At 46.0% G+C, this 17773-nt stretch overlaps 1 protein-coding gene across 4 annotated transcripts in view; it reads right to left on the bottom strand.

The window, feature by feature from the left end:
- LOC109888283 (MAGUK p55 subfamily member 6-like) overlaps positions 1-17773 on the bottom strand; it is a 40764-nt gene that overhangs the window by 2579 nt on the left and 20412 nt on the right. The window contains exons 2-12 of one of the 4 annotated variants that reach the window (XM_031788956.1): positions 16637-17365; positions 12593-12711; positions 11428-11580; positions 8676-8828; positions 8168-8395; positions 5580-5711; positions 3546-3642; positions 1553-1621; positions 1164-1325; positions 603-805; positions 156-284 (exon numbers count right to left, since the gene is read on the bottom strand). In XM_031788956.1, the coding sequence (XP_031644816.1) occupies positions 156-284; positions 603-805; positions 1164-1325; positions 1553-1621; positions 3546-3642; positions 5580-5711; positions 8168-8395; positions 8676-8828; positions 11428-11580; positions 12593-12711; positions 16637-16796 (1605 nt within the window). In that variant the 5' untranslated portion in view covers positions 16797-17365. Of the gene's footprint in view, positions 1-155; positions 285-602; positions 806-1163; positions 1326-1552; positions 1622-3545; positions 3643-5579; positions 5712-8167; positions 8396-8675; positions 8829-11427; positions 11581-12592; positions 12712-13993; positions 14393-16636; positions 17366-17773 lie in introns of those variants that run through there. The other 3 variants (XM_031788957.1, XM_031788959.1, XM_031788960.1) reach the window with 3 other exon arrangements.

Here is a 17773-nt window from a genome sequence, read left to right as displayed (position 1 = left end):
ACTATGTGAGTGTTGTATGTTCTAGCAAGATAATGTTCCATAAAAACCTGTGTTATGCCCTAAGATCATATTACAATGGAAGGATACCAGAAAGCAACATGTGAAAATACTCTAGGAATAAGTGGTTGAGTCTATGCCCAGGAAAAGGTCCTGACCGTGAGTTGTTTGGTGGTGATTCCAGCGTCCACCGTAGCTTTGTGCATGGCCTTGAGCGTCTCAAACTCTGGTGCTGCGATGAACACCACATACGGCATGAACTCTGCTGTCTTTAGTACCTTCAGAGCCTACTGTCCAGACAGAGAGAGGGTCAGTGAACCAGCTAGAGATGACAAAGACATCCAAGAGAGAGAAAGACATCTGCAGACAGACAGACAGACAGACAGACAGACAGACAGACAGACAGATATCCACAGACACACACAGACAGGAAGGCAGGCTGACATCCACAGGCAGGCAGACAGACAGGCAGGAAACCACAGGCAGACAGGCACATATGTACAGTATCTCATACTAGGATTCTATCTGGAATTGAAAGGTGTTGTTTTACAGTAAAACTATGTTGCACTTTTTAAATGCACTACAACGTTTGATTTGATTGTGACCTGTGGGTTGACGTCCAGGATGCAGGTTCGTCTCGTGTTCACCACCTCGTGGATGGAGTCCATCTTGGTTCCGTAGAGGTTCCCGTCGTACTCGCCGTGCTCCAGGTAACGGCCCGCCTTCACGTCCGCCTCCATCTCCGTCCGTGTTACGAACTGGTATGAGTTTCCGTCCAGCTCATCGTCACGGGGACGCCGGGAGGTGACTGAGGAAGGAGCGGTGGGTGGAGGAGAGGAGCGACAAGAACAGAGAGACAATTAGAGAGAAGCGAGAGGGAGGAGAGATAAGAGACAGATGAGAGAGAATGCACATGAATGAGTGAAGAGAAGAGAAGAGTGGAGCATTGGGGGAAGCTCACGAGTCAGTCTGACTTAAAACATTCAAATTAAACATTCTATTGGGTTTCTGTCTGATCTGACAGAGAGTACTGAGCGTACAGTGGTCCATTAGGTTCTGGAGGGGGAGGGGGTTCTAGCATAGAAATAGAATTAGAACAGTAATTAGAACAGTAATTACAACAATAATTACACCAGCAATTACAACAGTATGGGTTGCAGACTCACAGGGGATGGTGGTTCCGAAGTGTGTTGGGTTGAGGACCACCAGTCGGTTCTTGAGGCTACGGCGGCCCACCCCCTGCGCTCCAATCAGAACCAAGGTCTTCCTCTGGAACGGGGGCATCTTGGCCACCTCCTCATAGATCTGCAGCTCGTGCCTATCAAACTCTACCCTCAGCCAATCACAGAGAGGAACACAGGAGAGTTAGCCAATCAGACAGGAGAATGTAGAGTTGTCAGTCAATAAGGGAAGGGACTGTGGACATAAACAGTCGATCAGTAAATGGGGAACTACACAAGTCAGGAAGTAAAAGAGTGAGCCCCAGCACAAACAACCAATGACAAGAATGAGCCATGACAGATTTAGCCAATGAGAGAAGGGTATGAATTCTTACCTGCGTTCCTGGCTGTTAGGTACATCATTTTCTTCTTTTTCTTTCCAGTTATTGTACCACACAGGATCCCTGTTGACACACGTCAGTACATATCAATACACATCAGTACACATTAATACACATCAGTACACATTAATACACATCAGTACACATCAACGCACATCAATACACATCAGTACACATCAACACACACCAATACACACCAATACATCAACACACACCAATACACATCAACGCACATCATTACACATCAGTACACATTAATACACATCAGTACACATCAATACACATCAGTACACATCAACACACGTCAACACACACCAATACATCAACACACGTCAATACACATCAACACACGTCAACACACATGAACACACATGAACACACTTCAATACACATCAATACACACATCAATACAAGTGCAAGCAAGTCTTCCCTATCTGTCTTTGCATCTGAAGGCCACAAGGGGGCAGGCTCAACCCATTCTAAGGTAACATTCTATTAAATCATTATGACTTCATTGGCTGGCCTCACAGTTTAAAGACAAACTAAACTATTTCAAGTAAGTGCTCTCCACTGTCATGGATGTGTCATGGAAAAGGTCCTCTCAGAGTTGCTCAGAGCATGAGCCAGTCAGCTCAGTTCAAATCAAATTATATTCATCACATGCGCTGAATACAACAGGTGTAGACTTTACCGTAAAATGTTTATTTAAGAGTCCTTTCCCAACAATGCAGAATTAAAAAATAAGAACAATTTGAAACACATTTCTAAATAAACAGTAACCGAATAAAATATCAATAAAGAGACTATATAGATAGAGTACTGGTAGCGAGTCAATGTGCAAGGGCACCATGACGTATGGTAGATCTAGGTAGGGGTGAAGGTAAAGTGACCAGTCAATCACGATAGATAATAAACAGAGTAGCTGCAGCGTATGTGAAGAGTGTGAAAGTGTGTCTACGGATGTGTGGTGTCAATATGTGTGTGTGTGTGTGTGTCAATATGCATGTGTGTGTGTGGTGTCAATGTGTGTGTGTGTGTGTGTGTGTGTGTGTATGTGGTGTCAATATGCATGTGTGTGTGTGTGTGTGTGTGTGTGGTGTCAACTGACTGTGTGTATTGGATTCTGACTTCCCTGAAAAGTTGCATATCGCGGGGACTATTTGATGCTAGTGCAGTACGCCACAGGGTGTTTTTGTGCTGGTCAAGGGAAGTCACACCTGGAGTGAAACAAGGGCTATATCCGTTCTTAGTTCTAACATTTTTGAAAGGGGCATGATTGTGTGTGTGTGTGTGTGTGTGTGTATGTGTAAATATGTTGGAGTATCAGTGTAAGTATGTGTGAGTGTGTGGGTAGAGTCCAGTGAGTGTGCGGGTCGAGTCCAGTGAGTGTGCGGGTCGAGTCCAGTGAGTGTGCGGGTTGAGTCCATTGAGTGTGCGGGTTGAGTCCATTGAGTGTGCGGGTAGAGTCCAGTGAGCGTGCGGGTCGAGTCCAGTGAGTGTGCGGGCAGAGTCGAGTGAGTGTGCGGGCAGAGTTGAGTGTGCGGGTTGAGTCCATTGAGTGTGCGGGTAGAGTCCAGTGAGTGTGCGGGTCGAGTCCAGTAAGTGTGCGGGTCGAGTCCAGTGAGTGTGCGGGTCGAGTCCAGTGAGTGTGCGGGTTGAGTCCAGTGAGTGTGCGGGTAGAGTCCAGTGAGTGTGCGGGCAGAGTCCAGTGAGTGTGCGGGCAGAGTCCAGTGAGTGTGCGGGCAGAGTCCAGTGAGTGTGCGGGCAGAGTCCAGTGAGTGTGCGGGTAGAGTCCAGTGAGTGTGCGGGCAGAGTCCAGTGAGTGTGCGGGCAGAGTCCAGTGAGTGTGCGGGCAGAGTCCAGTGAGTGTGCGGGTAGAGTCCAGTGAGTGTGCGGGCAGAGTCCAGTCTATGACTTGGGTGGCTGGAGTCGTTAACAGTTTAGCGCATCTTGCTGAAATGGAGCAAAGAGGCAAAGTAAAGCCTACCTGAGCCGTCAAAGTCTCGTGGGACGAAGGCTTTCCTCTTCTCCTCCAGAAACTGACTGGGGATCAGTCCAGTGGCTCCACCAACCACATGACATGCCTAATACAGGACAGAGCACATCAGATGTCAGAACCAGTCTCACTAAACCAGTAGAAACCAGTATACGACCAGTAGAAACTAGTATACACACGTCAACACACACCAATACACACCAATACATCAACACACGTCAATACACATCAACACACATGAACACACATGAACACACTTCAATACACATCAATACACACATCAATACAAGTGGAAGCAAGTCTTCCCTATCTGTCTTTGCATCTGAAGGCCACAAGGGGGCAGGCTCAACCCATTCTAAGGTAACATTCTATTAAATCATTATGACTTCATTGGCTGGCCTCACAGTTTAAAGACAAACTAAACTATTTCAAGTAAGTGCTCTCCACTGTCATGGATGTGTCATGGAAAAGGTCCTCTCAGAGTTGCTCAGAGCATGAGCCAGTCAGCTCAGTTCAAATCAAATTATATTAATCACATGCGCTGAATACAACAGGTGTAGACTTTACCGTAAAATGTTTATTTAAGAGTCCTTTCCCAACAATGCAGAATTAAAAAGTAAGAAGAGTAGAGTCCAGTGAGTGTGCGGGTCGAGTCCAGTGAGTGTGCGGGTCGAGTCCAGTGAGTGTGCGGGTCGAGTCCAGTGAGTGTGCGGGCAGAGTCCAGTGAGTGTGCGGGCAGAGTTGAGTGTGCGGGCAGAGTCCAGTGAGTGTGCGGGTAGAGTCCAGTGAGTGTGCGGGCAGAGTCCAGTGAGTGTGCGGGCAGAGTCCAGTGAGTGTGCGGGTAGAGTCCAGTGAGTGTGCGGGTAGAGTCAGATGTCAGAACCAGTCTCACTAAACCAGTAGAAACTAGTATACGACCAGTAGAAACCAGTATACGACCAGTAGAAACCAGTATACGACCAGTAGAAACTAGTATACGACCAGTAGAAACCAGTATACGACCAGTAGAAACCAGTATACGACCAGTAGAAACCAGTATACGACCAGTAGGAACCAGTATACGACCAGTAGAAACCAATATACGACCAGTAGAAACCAGTATACGACCAGTAAAAACCAGTAAAACCAGGGAGCCGCTGGTTCAAAAACCCGAGCCGACAAGGTGACAAATCTGTCCATGTGCCCTTGAGCAAGGCACTTAACACTTATTTGCTCCAGGGGCCCGGTACTTCTATGACTGACCCTGTAAAACAACACATATCACTGCACATATCATACTACTATGACTGACCCTGTAAAACAACACATATCATACTACTATGTCTGACCCTGTAAAACAACACACATCATACTACTATGTCTGACCCTGTAAAACAACACATATCATACTACTATGTCTGACCCTGTAAAACAACACATATCATACTACTATGACTGACCCTGTAAAACAACACATATCATACTACTATGACTGACCCTGTAAAACAACACATATCATACTACTATGACTGACCCTGTAAAACAACACATATCATACTACTATGTCTGACCCTGTAAAACAACACACATCATACTACTATGTCTGACCCTGTAAAACAACACATATCATACTACTATGTCTGACCCTGTAAAACAACACATATCATACTACTATGACTGACCCTGTAAAACAACACATATCATACTACTATGACTGACCCTGTAAAACAACACATATCATACTACTATGTCTGACCCTGTAAAACAACACATATCACTGCACCTATCCAGTGTATGTGACAATAAAACATCCTATTTACTATTTATAGAAACCAATACAAAACCTGTAGACAGTAGTAACATATTTAAAACCAGTAGAGACCAGTACAAACCAGCAGAGTACAGTGAACCAGTAGACAACATTAAAAACCAGTACATAAAAACAGTTAGTTGTTGTTTTTGAGGATGTGGTCTGTAAATGTGTGGTGTGGATGTATAAAATCTAGTGGAGGAGAATGTCCTCTTGAAACACGTCATCATCATCACCTGCCACCAGTTGGGGTCCTCTCTGTTGACAATCTGAAGGAGGTCCCCCCTCTTGAAGCCAATCCCCGCCTCTCGACACGGGATCAGATGGTCATTGGCTGGATCGTAGTCGAAGTGTGGTTGCACGTACACCTGAGAAAAGGGAGGTATGATGGTAATCAATGGTGCTTCTACAAACAACCTAAAACTATATGAAGTCAATCTGAGTCTCTCTATTTGCAACAGCTAGGTAGATAATGTTGGTGTAATGATTTGCATTTTGAAATGTTAGAGATTAGACTGAAGTTTTGGTTTAAAACAGAATTAAAGAGCAACTGAACGCAAAACAATACTTCTCAGGTTGAAAATGGCCAATGTGGCATAGATATTAGTCAGAAACATTTATTCCAGTGTCAAAACTTACTAAAAAGTGTAAGAATATTTGGATCAGTACATTCCAAAGTCAGTATATTCCAAAACTGAGTTGTGTGAGATTTGTGTAATTGAGGTAGTCAAGACTTAGCCCACTGGGTACAGACATCAATTCAACACCTATTCCACAAGGTGGAAACAACGTTGATTCAACCAGTGTGTACCCAGTGGGAGCTACATGAGGGTTGGGTTTGGATTACCACCATGCCCACTTGCCCACTAACTTGGGATTGTAATAGATAAAGTTGTGAAACAAAACAGCACAGAAGCACACAGTAACTTGAGAAGCTGATTTAGCTAACGTAGCCTGCTGGCTCAATGTGCCCGTTAGCTAGCTTCATTGACAAACACATAGATGGAACTTTAACTAGCGAGTGATTTGGGGCACTGATAAACAGTGTGTAACTTGTGCATGATGTACAATAGATTTACAATAGTTTGACGGTGCTTATCATGAAGTTGTATACCTGTTATCAGAAATCAGTCATGAGCGCAGTCAGCAGCAGCTGACCCAATACTGTCTGCAGTGCACACAGACTAGTTTTCATGCAAATGTTTTAACTACTGCACCAAACTAGTTAGCTGTAAAACTGCTTGACTAAGACCTCCTCGGCAAAAACTACAATTTATTAGATTACTTGATTTATTTGAGATGAATTCTGACTATTTTAAGGAAGAAGTAGTGGCTTTGTTGTTGCTATGGTGACTTAAGGGGGACAAATTATTTTTTCCTTCATCAATCTACACACAATACCCCATAATGTCAAAGTGAAATCAGGTTTTTAGATAATTTATTTTTACAAATGTATTCAAACTTAAAAAACAGAAATACCTTATTTAAATAAGTATTCAGACCCTTTGCTATGAGACTCGAAATTTAGATCAGGTGCATCCTGTTTCCATTGATCAGCCGTGAGATTTTGATTGGAGTCCAGATCTTGATTGGAGTCCAACTGTTGTAAATTCAATTGATTGGACATGATTTGGAAACGCACACACCTGTCTATATATGGTCCTGTCAGAGCAAAAACTAAGCCAGGAATTTTAGGAATTGTCCGTAGAGCTCTGAGACAGGATTGTGTCGAGGCACAGATCTGGGGAAGGGTATCAAAACGTTTCTGCAGCATTGAAGGTCCCCAAGAATACAAAGGCCTCCATCATTCAAACTCATTCAAGTTTGGAACCAAAAAGACTCTTCCTAGAGCTGGCTGCCCGGCCAAACTGAACAATAAGGAGAGAAGGGCCGAGGTGACCAAGAACCCAATGGTCACTCGGACAGAGCTCCAGAGTTCCTCTGCGGAGATGGGAGAACCTTCCAGAAGGACAACCATCTCTGCAGCACTCCACCAATCAGGGCTTTATGGTAAAGTGGCCAGACGGAAGCCACTCCTCAGTAAAAGGCACATGGCAGCCCGCTTGGAGTTTACAAAAGGCACCTTAAGGACTCTCAGACCACGAGAAACTAGATTCTCTGGTCTGATGAAACCAAGATTGAAATCTTTGGCCTGAATGCCAAGCGTCATGCCTGGAGGAAACCTGGCACCATCCCTATGGTGAAGCATGGTGGTGGCAGCATCATGCTGTGGGGATGTCTTTCAGTGGCAGAGACTGGGAGACTAATCAGGATCGAGAGAAAGATGAACTGAGCAAAGTACAGAGGGATCCTTGATGAAAACCTGCTCCTCCTGCACCTTCCAACAGAACAACGACCCTAAGCACACAGCCAAGACAATGCAGGAGTAGCTTCGGGACAAGTCTCTGAATGTCCTTTAGTCGCCCAGCCAGAGCCTGGACTTGAACCCTATCAAACATCTCTGGAGAGACCTGAAAATAGCTGTGTAGGGACGATCCCCATCCAACCTGACAGAGCTTGAGAGGGTCTGCAGAGAAGAATGGGAGAAACCCCCCAAATACAGGTGTGCCAAGCTTGTAGTGTCATACCCAAGAAGACTCGAGGCTGATTCCAGAGCAGGGACTGCCCCAAGACTACCAGCAGCCCCTCCCCACCACCGCACAACATCTGCAGCAGGGGGGGGGGGTTACACACAGAGAGAGAGAGAGAGAGAGAGAGAGAGAGAGAGAGAGAGAGAGAGAGAGAGAGAGAGAGAGAGAGAGAGAGAGAGAGAGAGAGAGAGAGAGAGAGAGAGAGAGAGAGGTTTGCATCCATGTTTGTGTACCTGTGGTGGGGCAGGTGCATCTCTATAACTAGGCAGTATCTTCAGAGTGATTCCTCCGCTGCAGTCCTTCAGCATCTCCTGCAGCTCAGTGGGGTTGTTCCCTACATCCCGCCCATTCACTTCCTTTATGATGTCACCCACGTGTAGCAGACCCTGCCTGTCAATCATTCCTCCGTGGAGGATCCTAGCGATGACCAGCTCCTCCTTCTCCACTCTGAACGTCACTCCCTGAGAGAGGGAAGGAACAGAAGGTCAATGAAATCATATTACAGAGATGCAGAAACACACACAAACATGCTCCCACCCACGCACACACACAAACAACCTAATATGTGCACATACACACTCTCCCTCGGTCTCCCTCTGACTCCCTCTGACTCCCTCGGTCTCCCTCAGACTCCCTCTGACTCCCTCTGACTCCCTCTGTCTCCCTCTGTCTCCCTCTGACTCCCTCTGACTCCCCCTGACTCCTTCTGTCTCCCTCTGACTCCTTCTGTCTCCCTCTCACCAGTGGTTCTCCAGCCTTCTTCCGGATGCCGATCATGCGTACAGCGTCGGCCTGCATCAGAGCACTGTTCACCAGAGCCTCATTAGACAGCTCTGCTGGGGGCACAGCCTCATAGCACTTAGAGGCTACCATGTCGTGGGCCTCCAGGAGGGACTGAGAGAGAGAGTACGAGAGCAAGAGAGAGAGAGAGAGAGAGAGGATGAGGAAGACGGGTAGAAGGAGAAGGGAAGATGGGAGGGACAAAAACATTGAGGTTATAAATTGTGTTCGTTGTCTTGAGCTGCAAATTGGAATTTGTGTTTTAAATCATGAACACCAGTCCCTTTCTGAAAATATTAGGCCCACATACAATTACAGGGATGGAACCATTTATCTTAAACCCCAAACCCTCCCTCACTCCTTTGCAGTTCTCTTCCCTCCTTGGAGAAGCTGGCAGGAGGTGTGTGTGTAAGGGCTGACAAAGGGGAGAAACACAGCCTAGTTTAAAGGGGAGAAAAACAGCCTAGTTTAAAGGGGAGAAACACAGCCTAGTTTAAAGGGGAGAGAAACACAGCCTAGTTTAAAGGGGAGAAACACAGCCTAGTTTAAAGGGGAGAAACACAGCCTAGTTTAAATCGGAGAAACACAGCCTAGTTTAAAGGGGAGAAACACAGCCTAGTTTAAAGGGGAGAAACACAGCCTAGTTTAAAGGGGAGAAACACAGCCTAGTTTAAAGGGGAGAGAAACACAGCCTAGTTTAAATGGGAGAAACACAGCCTAGTTTAAAGGGGAGAAACACAGCCTAGTTTAAAGGGGAGAAACACAGCCTAGTTTAAAGGGGAGAAACACAGCCTAGTTTAAATGGGAGAAACACAGCCTAGTTTAAAGGGGAGAAACACAGCCTAGTTTAAAGGGGAGAAACACAGCCTAGTTTAAAGGGGAGAGAAACACAGCCTAGTTTAAAGGGGAGAAACACAGCCTAGTTTAAAGGGGAGAAACACAGCCTAGTTTAAATGGGAGAAACACAGCCTAGTTTAAAGGGGAGAGTAACACAGCCTAGTTTAAAGGGGAGAAACACAGCCTAGTTTAAAGGGGAGAAACACAGCCTAGTTTAAAGGGGAAAGAAACACAGCCTAGTTTAAAGGGGAGAAACACAGCCTAGTTTAAAGGGGAGAAACACAGCCTAGTTTAAAGGGGAGAAACACAGCCTAGTTTAAAGGGGAGAAACACAGCCTAGTTTAAAGGGGAGAAACACAGCCTAGTTTTAAGGGGAGAAACACAGCCTAGTTTAAAGGGGAGAAACAGCCTAGTTTAAAGGGGAGAAACACAGCCTAGTTTAAAGGGGAGAAACACAGCCTAGTTTAAAGGGGAGAAACAGCCTAGTTTAAAGGGGAGAAACACAGCCTAGTTTAAAGGGGAGAGAAACACAGCCTAGTTTAAAGGGGAGAAACAGCCTAGTTTAAAGGGGAGAAACACAGCCTAGTTTAAAGGGGAGAAACACAGCCTAGTTTAAAGGGGAGAAACACAACCTAGTTTAAATGGGAGAAACACAACCTAGTTTAAAGGGGAGAAACAGCCTAGTTTAAAGGGGAGAAACATCCTAGTTTAAAGGGGAGAAACAGCCTAGTTTAAAGGGGAGAAACAGCCTAGTTTAAAGGGGAGAAACAGCCTAGTTTAAAGGGGAGAAACACAGCCTAGTTTAAAGGGGAGAAACACAGCCTAGTTTAAAGTGGAGAAACACAGCCTAGTTTAAAGGGGAGAAACAGCCTAGTTTAAAGGGGAGAAACAGCCTAGTTTAAAGGGGAGAAACACAGCCTAGTTTAAAGGGGAGAAACACAGCCTAGTTTAAAGGGGAGAGTAACACAGCCTAGTTTAAAGGGGAGAGAAACAGCCTAGTTTAAAGGGGAGAGTAACACAGCCTAGTTTAAAGGGGAGAAACAGCCTAGTTTAAAGGGGAGAGTAACACAGCCTAGTTTAAAGGGGAGAAACAGCCTAGTTTAAAGGGGAGAGAAACACAGCCTAGTTTAAAGGGGAGAGTAACACAGCCTAGTTTAAAGGGGAGAAACAGCCTAGTTTAAAGGGGAGAGAAACAGCCTAGTTTAAAGGGGAGAAACACAGCCTAGTTTAAAGGGGAGAAACACAGCCTAGTTTAAAGGGGAGTCTGTCTCTGTCTGTCTCTTTCTGTCTCTCACTCTTCTGTCTCTCTCTCTCTGTATCTCTCTCTCTCTGTCTCTCTCTCTCTTCTCTCTTTCTCTCTCATATCAAGGTCTTATCTCTGAGCTGACAGCATGCATGCTTCTGATTGGTGCAGAGATATTCCATTCTCAAATATATCAATCCTATTGGTTCACACTCTTAAAATCCCTCTAAGTCCTCTGACAGGTCGATGGATAGAGGTCAGTATTCTAAGGGAGGGGTTTGATCCTAAACCATTTCCCCTTTCATAACAAGAGTTGAGATGCATGTACATGTACAGTATAGAAGTGTTGCTGTACCGATATAGAACCATCAACATTGAATAACACCATAACATTTTCTGCTCATCTTTTGCCCAATCCTAAATCCTAAATTGTCCCCATATGATAACCCTTTTGGTTCCACGTAGAACCCTATTGGGTTCAAGGTAAAAACCCTTTCCCCCAAAGAGCTCTCCTATGGGGACAGTCAAATAACCTTTTTGGAACCCTTTTTTCTAAGAATGTAGCCAATGTTTTCAGATTCACAAGAATTAGCATCAACTACAACCTTTAACTTTAGTGACTGGGTTCCTCACCTGGAAGTGGGGCTCCTGGAGGATTCGGGAGAGTTCCGCTGCTCTGTCGTCGCGGACGCTGAGGGCGGTGATGTCGCCCAGGATGTCTGTGACCAGCTCCACGTTGTTGTCCTGCACCGCCTCCAGCCTCACGTCCTCCAATCGCTCGTGGGCCTGCGGGGATCAGAGGCTAAAGGTTATAGGGGTCATATAGACATGAGAGGAAGTGGTTCACTGGTTGATTGATAGTGTTCTAACCATTGATGTGGTTGGTCAGTAAGTTGTGTTGTTGAGTGAGCGTTCTGTGGTGGTATTCTGGTGAGGAAGTCCCCCCCCCCCCCCCCCACACACTTGGACAGCCGACTATTTGGGGGCAGGAGTTCACTCCAGTGGTCAAGGGGGTCAGACTGTGACGAACAGAGAACTCCAGGGGCACCTCACACAGGCAGCTCTATGACCCTCATCCCCCTGCCCAGGCTGTGACGGTCACCAACAGGCCCTTGGCTGCCTGGGATTGGGAGAGCTGCAGGCACTCCTCTTCATGACATCATTCTGTCTAGCAGTGACTAACCCACCCATGTGAATATGTCAGATGTAGCAGTGACTAACCCACCCATGTGAATATGTCAGATGTAGCAGTGACTAACCCACCCGTGTCAATATGTCAGATGTAGCAGTGACTAACCCACCCATGTCAATATGTCAGATCATGGGTTACAGCACGTGTCAATCTCAACCCACAGAGGGGTGAGTCTGGGGGTATTCGCTCCCCCCTTCTACTTGATTTATGAATTAAGATCACTAATTAAGGAAAAAAATCAGACACTTGTCCTTCCATGGCATGAGTTTGACCCCCCTAGCTTAGAGTGAGCGCGTGTGTGTGCGTGTGTGTGTGTGTAGTGCATGTGCGACTTGTGTCATTGTGATCATCAGGGCAACCATCAGGGTTGTGTTGCGTATTAGCATGGTGATACATTAGTACCTTAGCGGGGAGCTGCCTGTCAGCGTGTGACCTGCCAGCCTGTGACCTGCCAGCCTGTGACCTGCCAGCCTGTGACCTGCCAGCCTGTGACGTGCCAGCCTGTGACCTGCCAGCCTGTGACCTGCCAGCCTGTGACCTGTCAGCCTGTGGCCTGTCAGTGTGTGAGTCGGTCTCAGTGTGTTCTCCCCTATGTGTGTCTGCTACCTTGATGAGTGACCGTACAATGGGACTCTCCATGATGCCTCTGAGGAAGATGAGGTCGATGTCTTTGGCCCCCGTGGAGGTGGGCAGCTCCCCCAGGTTGTTCAACACCTGCTGCATCGCTGTGTGGGAGATGAGAGGGGGGAAGGGGGAGAGAGGGGGAGGGATGGGAGAGAGGGGGAAGGGAGGAGAGAGGGAGAGAGATGGGGAGAGAGGGGGAAGGGAGGAGAGAGGGAGAGAGATGGGGAGAGAGGGGGAAGGGAGGAGAGAGGGATGGGGAGAGAGGGGGAAGGGAGGAGAGAGGGATGGGGAGAGAGGGGGAAGGGAGGAGAGAGGGATGGGGAGAGAGGGGGAAGGTGGAAGAGAGGGGGAAGGGAGGAGAGAGGGATGGGGAGAGAGGGGGAAGGTGGAAGAGAGGGGGAAGAGAGGAGAGAGGGGGAGGGGAGTGAGTAAGTCACACACATACAGTAGATGCAAGACACACACGCAACAAAAGTTAGTTGAAAAAATAAATAGAGCAAGTGAAAGCATAGGCCTTAGTGACACCTGCCCTGTCTGTACCCTCTCATACTGCCTTAGTGACACCTGCCCTGTCTGTACCCTCTCATACTGCCTTAGTGACACCTGCCCTGTCTGTACCCTCTCATACTGCCTTAGTGACACTTGCCCTGTCTGTACCCTCTCATACTGCCTTAGTGACACCTGCCCTGTCTGTACCCTCTCATACTGCCTTAGTGACACCTGCCCTGTCTGTACCCTCTCATACTGCCTTAGTGACACCTGCCCTGTCTGTACCCTCTCATACGGCCTTAGTGACACCTGCCCTGTCTGTTGCCTCTCATACTGCCTTAGTGACACCTGCCCTGTCTGTTGCCTCTCATACTGCCTTAGTGACACCTGCCCTGTCTGTACCCTCTCATACTGCCTTAGTGACACCTGCCCTGTCTGTTGCCTCTCATACTGCCTTAGTGACACCTGCCCTGTCTGTTGCCTCTCATACTGCCTTAGTGACACCTGCCCTGTCTGTACCCTCTCATACTGCCTTAGTGACACCTGCCCTGTCTGTTGCCTCTCATACTGCCTTAGTGACACCTGCCCTGTCTGTACCCTCTCATACTGCCTTAGTGACACCTGCCCTGTCTGTACCCTCTCATACGGCCTTAGTGACACCTGCCCTGTCTGTTGCCTCTCATACTGCCTTAGTGACACCTGCCCTGTCTGTACCCTCTCATACTGCCTTAGTGACACCTGCCCTGTCTGTACCCTCTCATACTGCCTTAGTGACACCTGCCCTGTCTGTACCGTCTCATACTGCTTTAGCACAGTCCAGCCAAAACACACAACCACATTCAAATTCTACTTAGAATTCCCATGCCAATAGAATACAGTAGAAGTCTGTGCAACCTGCGGCCATGCCTGTAGTTCATTCACTCCCTCTCAATGTAGTCCAATAGACCAGTCCTTTTCACTGCAGTTGATAGGTCACGGCAATAAAAAAATGCAAATCCAAACTGTACTCCAGTCAGACAAAAAACAACGTCAAAAACTAGACAAGCCTACAAATCAGTTCTTCTGTAGTTTGTTTTTGTTGTTTGGTTTTCAAGCTGAAGCTTGTCCATCAGTCCTGGAAATGTTCCTCACTGGAAAACAACTTCCATCCAGAAGTCCACTAGACAGAAAATAGTGGTTTGATGCGATTATATCGTCTTTCCAATTATCTCAATGAATTCCATTTGAGTCTGGTCCTGAGAGGAAGACTTCTCTGACCCTGTGTGTCCTCTCCTGTCCTGACAAGGAGAGAGGTGTGGACTATCCAGGTATCAGAGAGCTAAGACGTTAAACCTAGGGTCTCAAAGCCCCGGTAAGCCCCTGTAATACACTTACAGCACTGTGGAGGTGTGTGTGTATGTGTTTGGGTGTATGTATTTGCGTGTGTGCGCGTGTTTGTGTGCCTGAGAATAAATATGTAAAGCCATGAAGACAATGAAGTCCTCTGCAAGAATCTAGTTCTCTTCACAGTTTCTCCTCCACTCTCTCCTTCTGCAGGTCTCTCTCTGGTTTCCCACGCTACGGTCCTGTAGTAGAATGAATCAAGGCCCGAGGAGGTGTGATATATGGCCAATATACCACGGCTAAGGGCTGTTCTTACGCACGCCGCAACGCCGAGTCCTAACTGTACACTATCGTTCAAAAGTTTGGGGTCACTTAGAAATGTCCTTGTTTTCCATGAAACATGAAATGAGTTACAAAATTATTAAGAAATACAGTCAAGACGTTGACAAGGTTATAAATAATGATTTGTAATTGAAATAATAATTGTATCCTTCAAACTTTGCTTTCATCAAAGAATCCTCCATTTGCAGCAATTACAGCCTTGCAGACCTTTGGCATTCTAGTTGTCAATTTGTTGTGGTAATCTGAAGAGATTTCACCCCATGCTTCCTGAAGCATCTCACACAAGTTGGATTGGCTTGATTTTCCTACGTACCATACGGTCAAGCTGCTCCCACAACAGCTCAATAGGGTTGAGATCCGATGACTGTGCTGGCTACTCCATTATAGACAGAATACCCACTGACTGCTTCTTCCCTAAAAAGTTATTGCATAGTTTGGAGCTGTGCTTTGGGCCATTGTCCTGTTATAGGAATAAATTGGTTTTTCTAATGATCAATTAGCCTTTTAGAATGATAAACTTGTATTAGCTAACACAACGTGCTATTGGAACACAGGAGTGATGGTTGCTGATAATGGGCCTCTGTACGCCTATGTAGATATTCCATTAATAATCAGCCGTTTCCAGCTACAATAGTCATTTACAACATTTACAATGTCTACACTGTATTTCTGATCAATTTGATGTTATTTTCAAAAATGTTTTCTTTCAAAACAAGGACATTTCTAAGTGACCCCACCGTTTGAACAGTAGTGTACATTTGCAAAAATGTCTAAAAACCTGTTTTTCTCTCTGTCATTATGGGGTATTGTGTGTAGATTGATGAGGGGAAAAACATATTGAATCAATTTTAGAATTAAGGCTGGAACACAACAAAAAGTGGAAAAAGTCAAGGGGTCTAAATACTGTCCAAATGCACTGTGTGTATAATAATATAGTAATATCCAGGCTTTATATAAATGTATCTCTGCCTGAATGTCATTGTAATTGATGGGGAGTATGATTTAGACCAGAACCATGGCATGATCTGAAGAGGTATTATTAGAACACACGCATACACACACACACGCATACACATGCATACATGCATAACTTTTCATTGCATCAAGCATATGAAAAAGAGTGTGCACTCATTCACACACACACACACACACCATGGTGAGAGAGGGTCATAATCCTAGGAGATCACCGGGAGGTGTGTGCCACAGAAACAGCTGACTAAGAAAGTGACAAGACTACAGTGTTGCCTGGAAATCATACACACACACACACACACACTCACACATGTACACACACAAAAAATATATTTTTATGTATTTATGTTACAGGCCTTGTGTAAGTCATGTTATTTTAATAAGGGGACAACTGTAAACACCTTTGGAGTAGAAATAGTTTAAAAGTATCTTTCCCCTGGAGGGTAATGAATGGCTGGCAACCACAAATATCACCCCTCACAGCTAAACTATATCTATCTGGCAACCACAAATATCACCCCTCACAGCTAAACTATATCTATCTGGCAACCACATATATCACCCTCACAGCTAAACTATATCTATCTGGCAACCACAAATATCACCCCTCACAGCTCAACTATATCTATCTGGCAACCACAAATATCACCCCTCACAGCTCAACTATATCTATCTGGCAACCACAAATATCACCCCTCACAGCTAAACTATATCTATCTGGCAACCACATATATCACCCCTCACAGCTAAACTATATCTATCTGGCAACCACATATATCCCCCCTCACAGCTAAACTATACCTATCTGGCAACCACATATATCACCCCTCACAGCTAAACTATATCTATCTGGTAACAACATTCTTCCACAGTATCAATATCTGCAACTGAGAATCTCACCTCCTGATGTGTCGGCTCCCTCTGTGGGCTCAGCAGCCGCCCCCTCCCCAGCCGACCCATCTCCTGTCTCGCCTTGCTCTCCCGTCCCGGCTGCATCCGGAGGGGACTCCACCGCTACCTCCACCCCGTTGGGACAGGCGTCCTCCATAGCCAGGACCATGAACGCTCTTCGACCGCTCCTTGACCACAGCTATGCTAACCTAACCACAGGTCATCCACCACCACTAAATGATAGTTGGTCTAAAACGGTCTCCTCTGCCCTTAACCTTCAGTCTACTACACAATGATCAACAGTCTCTACCCTTCAGTCTACTACACAATGATCAACAGTCTCTACCCTTCAGTCTACTACACAATGATCAACAGTCTCTACCCTTCAGTCTACAACACAATGATCAACAGTCTCTACCCTTCAGTCTACTACACAATGATCAACAGTCTCTACCCTTCAGTCTACTACACAATGATCAACAGTCTCTACCCTTCAGTCTACTACACAATGATCAACAGTCTCTACCCTTCAGTCTACTACACAATGATCAACAGTCTCTACCCTTCAGTCTACTACACAATGATCAACAGTCTCTACCCTTCAGTCTACTACACAATGATCAACAGTCTCTACCCTTCAGTCTACTACACAATGATCAACAGTCTCTACCCTTCAGTCTACTACACAATGATCAACAGTCTCTACCCTTCAGTCTACTACACAATGATCAACAGTCTCTACCCTCAAAGAAAAGGAAGGAAGGGAGGGAGACAAAGAAAGAAGCAGAAGAGATTAAGGACTGAGAAAGAGAGAAAGACTGAGAGAAACGATAGAAAAGCAATTTAACAGAGATAGGAGATGAAAAACAGAGATAGGAGATGAAAAACAGAGATAGGAGATGAAAAACAGAGATAGGAGATGAAAGACGGAGACAGGAGATGAAAGAAATAGAACTAGAATGAAATAAAGAGGAGAGAGACACTAAGGACAGAGAGAGATCGAGAGAGATGGAGGCAGATAGCTTGCTCACACAGATGTGGACACAGATTCAGTTGTTCTCAATCCCCTCCCTCAACACTCCCTTTAATACCTCACCCCCACCACACACACACACACACACACACACAAACAAACACACGCCTTCC

This window comes from Oncorhynchus kisutch, linkage group LG14, assembly GCF_002021735.2.
Source record: "Oncorhynchus kisutch isolate 150728-3 linkage group LG14, Okis_V2, whole genome shotgun sequence".
NCBI lineage: Eukaryota > Metazoa > Chordata > Actinopteri > Salmoniformes > Salmonidae > Oncorhynchus > Oncorhynchus kisutch.
This window is presented reverse-complemented; position numbering and strand designations above follow the sequence as displayed.